Source organism: Oncorhynchus kisutch, linkage group LG15 (genome assembly GCF_002021735.2).
Source record: "Oncorhynchus kisutch isolate 150728-3 linkage group LG15, Okis_V2, whole genome shotgun sequence".
Classification (NCBI taxonomy): Eukaryota; Metazoa; Chordata; class Actinopteri; order Salmoniformes; family Salmonidae; genus Oncorhynchus; species Oncorhynchus kisutch.
Window position 1 is genome coordinate 9,786,092 of NC_034188.2, and position 9,786 is coordinate 9,795,877.

The 9,786-nt window shown below is 44.3% G+C and overlaps 1 protein-coding gene across 1 annotated transcript; it reads left to right on the forward strand.

Moving 5' to 3' along the window:
- The first annotated feature begins 5,301 nt into the window (after window positions 1–5,301).
- On the forward strand, window positions 5,302–8,157 carry LOC109882053 (uncharacterized). The gene is made up of 4 exons (XM_020474150.1): window positions 5,302–5,705; window positions 6,058–6,397; window positions 7,300–7,426; window positions 7,668–8,157. The coding sequence occupies exons 1-4, from the start codon at window positions 5,302–5,304 to the stop codon at window positions 8,132–8,134; spliced, it is 1,338 nt and encodes a 445-aa protein (XP_020329739.1). The 3' UTR covers window positions 8,135–8,157.
- Window positions 8,158–9,786: the final 1,629 nt, after the last annotated feature.

Consider the following 9,786-nt stretch of genomic DNA (forward strand, 5'->3'; position numbering starts at 1 on the left):
CAACATCTCAAGATATCAGTCAGGAGGTTAAAGCTTCATCGCAAATGGGTCTTCCAAATGGACAATGACCCCAAGCATACTTCCAAAGTTGTGGCAAAATTGCTTAAGGACAACAATGTCAGTGTATTTGGAGTGACCATCACAAAGCTCTGCCCTCAATCCCATAGAACATTTGTGGGCAGAACTGAAATAGAGTGTGTGAGCAAGGACACCTACATACCTGACTCAGTTACACCAGCTCTGTCAGGAGGAATGGGCCAAAATTCACCCAACTTATTGTGGGAAGCTTGTGGAAGGCTACCCGAAACGTTTGACCCAAGTTAAACAATTTAAAGGCAATGAACCAAATACTAATTGAGTGTATGTAAACTTCTGACCCACTGGGAATGTGATGAAAGAAATAAGCACTGAAATTAATCATTCTCTCTACTATTATTCTGACATTTCACATTCTTAAAATAAAGTGGTGATCCTAACTGACTTAAGACAGCGAATGTTTACTCGGATTAAATGTCAGAAATGTTTAAATGTATTTGGCTAAGGTGTATGTAAACTTCCAACTTCAATTGTATATATCAGAATTCCACATAAACAACTAACGTATTACAGTCTCAGTCTCAGGGTTAGTGTTGGTGTTAGGATAATGTCTAGGATTAAGGTTGGTGTTAGGGTCATGTCTAGGGTTAAGGGTAATGTCTAGGGTTAAGGTTGGTGTTAGGGTAATGTCTAGGGTTAAGGTTGGTGTTAGGGTAATGTCTAGGGTTACGGTTGGTATTAGGGTAATGTCTAGGGTTAAGGTTGGTGTTAGGGTAATGTCTAGGGTTAAGGTTGGTATTAGGGTAATGTCTAGGGTTAAGGTTGGTGTTAGGGTAATGTCTAGGGTTAAGGTTGGTGTTAGGGTGTTGTCTAGGGTTAAGGTTGGTGTTAGGGTATTGTCTAGGGTTAAGGTTGGTGTTAGGGTAATGTCTAGGGTTAAGGTTGGTGTTAGGGTAATGTCTAGGGTTAAGGTTGGTGTTAGGGTATTGTCTAGGGTTAAGGTTGGTGTTAGGGTATTGTCTAGGGTTAAGGTTGGTGTTAGGGTATTGTCTAGGGTTAAGGTTGGTGTTAGGGTATTGTCTAGGGTTAAGGTTGGTGTTAGGGTAATGTCTAGGGTTAAGGTTGGTGTTAGGGTATTGTCTAGGGTTAAGGTTGGTGTTGGGGTCATGTCTAGGGTTAAGGTTGGTGTTAGGGTATTGTCTAGGGTTAAGGTTGGTGTTAGGGTAATGTCTAGGGTTAAGGTTGGTGTTAGGGTATTGTCTAGGGTTAAGGTTGGTGTTAGGGTATTGTCTAGGGTTAAGGTTGGTGTTAGGGTAATGTCTAGGGTTAAGGTTGGTGTTAGGGTAATGTCTAGGGTTAAGGTTGGTGTTAGGGTAATGTCTAGTGTTAAGGTTGGTGTTAGGGTAATGTCTAGGGTTAAGGTTGGTGTTAGGGTTAAGGTTGGTGCTAGGGTATTGTCTAGGGTTAAGGTTGGTGTTAGGGTAATGTCTGGGGTTTGGGTTGGTGTTAGGGTAATGTCTAGGGTTAAGGTTGGTATTAGGGTAATGTCTAGGGTTAAGGTTGGTGCTAGGGTATTGTCTAGGGTTAAGGTTGGTGTTAGGGTAATGTCTAGGGTTAAGGTTGGTGTTAGGGTAATGTCTAGGGTTAAGGTTGGTGTTAGGGTCATGTCTAGGGTTAAGGTTGGTGTTAGGGTCATGTCTAGGGTTAAGGTTGGTGCTAGGGTATTGTCTAGGGTTAAGGTTGGTGTTAGGGTAATGTCTAGGGTTAAGGTTGGTGTTAGGGTATTGTCTAGGGTTAAGGTTGGTGTTAGGGTATTGTCTAGGGTTAAGGTTGGTGTTAGGGTAATGTCTAGGGTTAAGGTTGGTGCTAGGTTATTGTCTAGGGTTAAGGTTGGTGTTAGGGTAATGTCTAGGGTTAAGGTTGGTGCTAGGGAAATGTATAGGGTTAAGGTTGGTGTTAGGGTATTGTCTAGGGTTAAGGTTGGTGTTAGGGTAATGTCTGGGGTTTGGGTTGAGCCGGTGTTTGGACATGAAGCTAGGGTTAAGGTTGGTGTTAGGGTAATGTCTAGGGTTAAGGTTGGTGTTAGGGTAATGTCTAGGGTTAAGGTTGGTGTTAGGGTATTGTCTGGGGTTAAGGGTAATGTCTAGGGTTAAGGTTGGTGCTAGGGTAATGTCTGGGGTTAAGGTTGGTGTTAGGGTTAAGGTTGGTGTTAGGGTATTGTCTAGGGTTAAGGTTGGTGCTAGGGTATTGTCTAGGGTTAAGGTTGGTGTTAGGGTAATGTCTAGGGTTAAGGTTGGTGCTAGGGTATTGTCTAGGGTTAAGGTTGGTGCTAGGGTATTGTCTAGGGTTAAGGTTGGTGCTAGGGTATTGTCTAGGGTTAAGGTTGGTGCTACGGTAATGTCTAGGGTTAAGGTTGGTGTTAGGGTAATGTCTGGGGTTGAGGTTGAGCCGGTGTTTGGACATGAAGCTAGGGTTAAGGTTGGTGCTAGGGTAATGTCTAGGGTTAAGGTTGGTGTTAGGGTAATATCTGGGGTTTGGGTTGAGCCGGTGTTTGGACATGAAGCTAGGGTTAAGGTTGGTGTTAGGGTAATGTCTGGGGTTTGGGTTGAGCCGGTGTTTGGACATGAAGCTAGGGTTAAGGTTGGTGCTAGGGTAATGTCTAGGGTTAAGGCTGGTGTTAGGGTAATGTCTGGGGTTGAGGTTGAGCCGGTGTTTGGACATGAAGCTAGGGTTAAGGTTGGTGCTAGGGTAATGTCTAGGGTTAAGGTTGGTGTTAGGGTAATATCTGGGGTTTGGGTTGAGCCGGTGTTTGGACATGAAGCTAGGGTTAAGGTTGGTGTTAGGGTAATGTCTGGGGTTTGGGTTGAGCCGGTGTTTGGACATGAAGCTAGGGTTAAGGTTGGTGTTAGGGTAATGTCTGGGGTTAAGGTTGGTGTTAGGGTAATGTCTGGGGTTTGGGTTGAGCCGGTGTTTGGACATGAAGCTAGGGTTAGATTTATTCTAGTTATATACAGCTCTGTACATTAGACATTGATATGACCTTTGTATCATCAGTACAAACTGTTTTATTGAATAAAATAAATGTCTTCTACGGAAGTTCAAGTAGTTTTGTTATTGGTGTGATTCCCATGAATCCACAATTATATGATAATGATGCAATCAACATGCATGGCTTGTAATATTTTGTCATACATTCATTTGTCATACTATTTACACAGTTCTGTACCCGAAGTGAGATGTTGATTGGCTGTCAACAACATTCCACTCACTTCTTTTTTTTTTCACCAACACAATTCTGAACAGTCTAATTACACTGAATGTGCTACGGGGCGGAACTCAGAACCACGTTGCAATATTTCAATACATGAACTATAAATTACCATAAACAATACACTAATAAAACACACGTTGAAGTGTGACAGTGTTCCGGGGGTTTGTGTCCCAAATTGCACCCTAATTCCCTACATAGTGCACTTCTTTTGACCAGGACCCTATGAATAGGGTGCCATTTGGGACGCAGAGGCAGATCCCGGGTTGGCTCATTTACGTACAGTCAAAACTAGAGACTCTAACAGGGTTCAGTAGCGCTGTCACAGAGCATGTATTATTAATGACAACTTCCCTCAACTGAACTGGTGAAGAAACCTGAATCACAGACTGATACTTTTGTTCATTAGGAATCAATCAATCAACACCTGAGAGAGAAACGTGTTTAGCTACTGGTAAATGTATTCCCCCCGAAATTCATGATTGATCGCCGCCAATCAACACCTCGCTACAGCTAGAAATGCTGTATCTCCAGACTGCACCCTGATGTACAAACAGCAGGCCTATACTTTACACATACTGCAGTCTTCTTCAACAGGCTAAGCATATACAAATACAGACAAGACAAGCGAGTAAGTACTCACATACCATCTCATCATACACCCTTGCATTACTATCAACAGATGATTACAAACTGCAGGTTAGAATGACAAGTGACACGTCTGTCTCCCCTCTGAGAGTGGGACAAGTAGTCTGAGGAGAAAGGGGAGAGAGACTTGTCTTTGCATGCCATCTGTCCCTGACTCCTCGTCTCTGACGCTTGGTCTAATTACTGCTTCTCTCTGGCTAATGCTGCCTCATTAGACAGGGGGAGCATGTGCAATCCACACAACGCGCTGAGAGAATCGGCACTAAGAACGCTAGCTGGAACCATAATGGGGAGACAAAAAGCTGTCTGGTGCGAAAGGCAATTCACACTAGCGCCTAAACGCTCATTTTGCTTTTTTCTTCTTACTATGGCGGTCTGAGATTTGATCATTGAGCGTCATCCAACCACAACAGACCAGTGTTCTTCCGGTGTCCTGGCTTGGCAGGGTTCTGCTCCAAGATTAGGACTGGGACAGGAGGGGAGGGGGGATTTTGTCACACATACAGAGCCTACTACTACTATAAGATCACACTGACAAAGACACATTTATGAACGGGAGGATTGGGAAGGGCATCAGGTATGCAATATTGCAGTGCCTGGCCAGCTGAGGTGTTTATTAACACATAAACACAACCAGTGAACTATTATCAAATCTACTGTAGGTTTCCAAACAATGTGAAACAGGATGGAAGGTTTTCTTCTGTATCCTGTCTGTTATATCCAAATTGCCTTTTTCTTTCAACAGCTTCACTAGCAACTAATTAGTGTATTCGTGTGATTCAGTGTGAGGTTTAAACTTTCTTTTTGTGGCTACACCATTTAGTTAAGAGACAGATGGACATGAAAGTGCTATGACTAATTATTGTTTACAACCTACTTTTCTGAAATCATATTTCAATCAGCAGGTGATTTTGAAGTGATGTTTTCAGAGGTTGTTCAAGACAATGTTGTGGCAACTGGTTAACCAGAACTCACAAGACCTGGAGCTTGTTATCTATGGATCAAAAATATATCAGTCTTGGGATGGTGTGTATGAGAACAGAAAGCTATTAATATTCCTATTACTCAATGAACACAGAATATTAAAACTCAGGTAGAACCATGGAGAATCTTCCTTCTTAAGAACATCCATTATGACATCACTAACTCCTGATAATTACTGATAATTATAGTTCCGGAGTCATTCAGCATCGGCTGTTGGGGGAGCCAAACACAGGAATGAAAACAGAACTAAGACTAGACAGAATAATAATAACACAGATTGATTCACAATTTGGAATGATGAGTTATAAGATACTGTATATACAGTAGAGTTCCTGACCCTTACTCTAACCCTCATCCCCTGCAGGATGTCATCAGGTCCCGTGGTGGAGAGTGAGGGGAGTAGAGCACAGGCCAATCTGGCAGTGACTTCAGTGTACAGTGAAGGTCCCCCCTCCCACCTGGCTGTGACTGTGTTGAGGGCCACTGGCCTCAGAGCTAAGACCTTTCATGGGGGCAGCAACCCTTACGCTCTCCTCCAGCTGGGGCAGAGGAGAATCACCACCCCTGTCATCCACGATACCCTGACCCCCCACTGGAACTGTGAGCTCACCTTCCCCCTGCCCTCCTCGGCCCCCTGGGATGCCACCGCCACAGCCCTGACCCTGACCATCCACCACCGACGCTCCCTACTGGCCCTGCCTGATAAGTTCCTGGGTACTGTGAGCTTCAGGCTGGAGGATGTTGTCAAGAAGAAGGACGGAAACAAAGAGTGAGTTAAGAAAAACTGATTTCCACTGATGTAATGTAAATATACATCTTTATCTAAAGCAGTTAACAGTCATGCGTGAATACATTTTTAACATATGGGTGGACCCGGTAATCGAACCCACTATCCTGGCGTTGCAAGAGCCATGCTCTACGCACTGACGACAGAGGACCAGTAATATATAACATGTAATGTACAGGATGTAATGTATATGATGTACCCAATCTGGTGGCCTACTGTAATGCTGTAGAGATTATATCTCTATAGCTCATTTAAAACATACATTTAAAGCTGTGGTCTGTGAACTACTCACAAAAGAAGAGCAAGAAACATGTGTTGTTGTTTTTTTCTTCAGGTGGTATGTCCTCAATTCTGAGCCGAGGAAGAAGCTAAAGAAGCGTGGACATGTGGAAGTGTCGTTCAGGCTGTACAGAGAGAGTAGCTGCCTTCCATCCCACTCCCAACCTGTCACCCAGACCCATTCCCAACCTTTCACCCAGACCTACTCCCTCTCCCACTCAAAACCCTGCACCATTCTCTCCCACTCTACAAGCCTCTCCCAGCCCTCCAACCTTCCCTCCCACTCCCTCACCCAGCCTCACTCCCAATCCCACTTCCAACCCTCCTCCTCCATCTGCACCAAGAGCCACATCAGCTGGGAGAGTGACACACACTGCTTACCACCTTCTGTTCAGGTCAGTCCTTTATGACAGGAACATGAAGGCAGTTCTAGAATAGAATATAATGGTGTTGGGGGTTGGTGTGTTGAGTAGTGAGTGACTGGCCCTCTCCATTGTGTTGAGGGTTGGTGTGTTGAGTAGTGAGTGACTGGCCCTCTCCATTGTGTTGGGGGTTGGTGTGTTGAGTAGTGAGTGACTGGCCCTCTCCATTGTGTTGGGGGTTGGTGTGTTGAGTAGTGAGTGACTGGCCCTCTCCATGGTGTTGGGGGTTGGTGTGTTGAGTAGTGAGTGACTGGCCCTCTCCATGGTGTTGGGGGTTGGTGTGTTGAGTAGTGAGTGACTGGCCCTCTCCATGGTGTTGGGGGTTAGTGTGTTGAGTAGTGAGTGACTGGCCCTCTCCATGGTGTTGGGGGTTGGTGTGTTGAGTAGTGAGTGACTGGCCCTCTCCATGGTGTTGGGGGTTGGTGTGTTGAGTAGTGAGTGACTGGCCCTCTCCATTGTGTTGGGGGTTGGTGTGTTGAGTAGTGAGTGACTGGCCCTCTCCATGGTGTTGGGGGTTGGTGTGTTGAGTAGTGAGTGACTGGCCCTCTCCATGGTGTTGGAGGTTGGTGTGTTGAGTACTGTGTCCATTGTGTTGGGGGTTGGTGTGTTGAGTAGTGAGTGACTGGCCCTCTCCATTGTGTTGGGGGTTGGTGTGTTGAGTAGTGAGTGACTGGCCCTCTCCATTGTGTTGGGGGTTGGTGTGTTGAGTAGTGTGTCCATTGTGTTGGGGGTTAGTGTGTTGAGTACTGTGTCCATTGTGTTGGGGGTTGGTGTGTTGAGTACTGTGTCCATTGTGTTGGGGGTTGGTGTGTTGAGTACTGTGTCCATTGTGTTGGGGGTTGGTGTGTTGAGTAGTGTGTCCATTGTGTGTGCAGCCGGTGGTAAAGCATTGGGAGCCAAACCATCCATCTTGTGGAGAGGAGAATTGTGAAGTACTGGACTCAGTTCCACCACCATCTGTACCAGCCGACAGCCCAGACGGCGTCAGCATCACTACAGCTGGTATGATGTCTTTCTATGCTTTTGTAAAAATAGATTTGCTTGATTGCTTCCGTAAATGTATAATTTCATATCATTTGATAGCGACATGGAGGGACAGTAGTGGAGTGTGTTTTGCATTAAAGCATTGAGCTCTGATGGGGGACAGAAAACAGAGAGATCACCAGAATTACATCCAGACAACAGACAAGTGGAAAACTTTCTTTCCCACCTTCTCTCTTTCCCTTCCATCTACCCAACCCAGATTGCAGCAATAACATCAGACCAGTATCCTATTTCCCTGCATCCATCCTCACCTGTGAGACTGGAGACCTGGAGGAGGGCCAGGAGGCCAGGGAGTGTCTGCTGGACCCAGGACGAGGACACAGCTCCCATCAGGGTCCTCTGGAGGAGACATCTACAGCAGGGAGCACCATCGGGACACAGACTTCCAGTAAATTCCAAATGTTCCCATTCCAACATTCCCAATGCCAAGGGAGGGGGAGAAGGGTCTCTTTCAGGTCCTCCTTCCTTTCCAGACTGAGGCATCTCCGCTACAGGTTGGACTCAGGAGAGGCCAACGGGGAGAGGCGGACTCTGAGACTCCCGGTCTGCTCCAGGGTGCTCTCCCGGTCGACCTCCCCACCCTACGACAGGTTCCCCAAGATAGATGTGTCAGAGAGGCCACAGGGTTTCTTGTCACGCCTCTTCCCCTGTCTAGGTAGAGAATGACAATAAAGAAACACAAGCCTGACTGCACAGAATGTATCCTGTTCCTTAAAATACAACATTTCAAATGTACGGTGTCCATTTTAGGAAACAGTCCCACCTCCATGAACGTTAAAATAACTCTCTCTTTTCTACCAAACTTCAGTTCTTCTTGTTGTACTTCACAGTTTGTTTGCATCGTTTGTTATACAGAACACTTGTGTTGTTTTGGAAAAGGTGGGGGGGGGGGGGGTGACAGAAGAGAAGCGACAATTTCTCCACACCTGAGGTGGCGAAAATCTCACCTCCAGAGCAGCGCCAGGTGTGACGGTGGGAGAAACAATAGACTGGTTTCATCTCTAAAGCCAATCAGAAGAAAGTTTCAGAAATAGTTAAAAAGTTATATTTCTTTCTACATTATACACCACCCACATCTATGCAGGTGAAGGTTTAGATAGGCAGGTAGAGGTATAGTTAGGTAGTATAGTTAGATAGTATAGTTAGGTAGTAGAGGTATAGTTAGGTATAGTTTGGTAGTAGAGGTATAGTTAGGTAGTAGAGGTATTGTTAGGTGGTAGAGGTATAGTTAGGTAGTATAGTTAGGTAGTAGAGGTATAGTTAGGTAGTAGAGGTATAGTTAGGTAGTATAGTTAGATAGTATAGTTAGGTAGGAGAGGTATAGTTAGGTATAGTTTGGTAGTAGAGGTATAGTTAGGTAGTAGAGGTATTGTTAGGTGGTAGAGGTATAGTTAGGTAGTATAGTTAGGTAGTAGAGGTATAGTTAGGTAGTATAGTTAGGTAGTAAAGGTATAGTTAGGTAGTAGAGGTATAGTTAGGTAGTAGAGGTATAGTTAGGTAGTATAGTTAGGTAGTAAAGGTATAGTTAGGTAGTAGAGGTATAGTTTGGTAGTAGAGGTATAGTTATGCAGTAGAGGTATAGTTAGGTAGTAGAGGTATAGTTAGGTAGTATAGTTAGGTAGTAGAGGTATAGTTAGGTAGTATAGTTAGGTAGTATAGTTAGGTAGTAGAGGTATAGTTAGGTAGTACAGTTAGGTAGTATAGTTAGGTAGTAGAGGTATAGTTAGGTAGTATAGTTAGGTAGTATAGTTAGGTAATAGAGGTATAATTATGCAGTAGAGGTATAGTTAGGTAGTAGAGGTATAGTTAGGTAGTATAGTTAGGTAGTAGAGGTATAGTTAGGTAGTAGAGGTATAGTTAGGTAGTAGAGGTATAGTTAGGTAGTAGAGGTATAGTTAGGTAGTAGAGGTATAGTTATGCAGTAGAGGTATAGTTATGCAGTAGAGGTATAGTTAGGTAGTAGAGGTTTAGTTAGGTAGTAGAGGTATAGTTAGGTAGTAGAGGTATAGTTAGGTAGTATAGTTATGCATTAGAGGTATAGTTATGCAGAAGAGGTATAGTTAGGTAGTAGAGGTATAGTTAGGAAGTAGAGGTATAGTTAGGTAGTAGAGGTATAGTTAGGTAGTAAAGTTAGGTAGTAGAGGTATAGTTAGGTAGTAGAGGTATAGTTAGGTAGTAGAGTTATAGCTAGGTAGTAGAGGTATAGTTAGGTAGTAGAGGTATAGTTAGGTAGTAGAGGTATAGCTAGGTAGGTAGAGGTATAGTTAGGTAGTAGACGTATAGTTAGGTAGTAGACGTATAGTTAGGTAGTATAGTTA

Bases quoted from the DNA above. Each gene is read 5' to 3' on its own strand.
- LOC109882053 (XM_020474150.1), top strand. From the start codon at position 5,302: ATGTCATCAGGTCCCGTGGTGGAGAGTGAGGGGAGTAGAGCACAGGCC. The intron at 5,706-6,057 runs GTGAGTTAAGAA...TTTTTTCTTCAG, and splicing joins AAGAAGGACGGAAACAAAGA to GTGGTATGTCCTCAATTCTG. The intron at 7,427-7,667 runs GTATGATGTCTT...TACCCAACCCAG, and splicing joins CGTCAGCATCACTACAGCTG to ATTGCAGCAATAACATCAGA.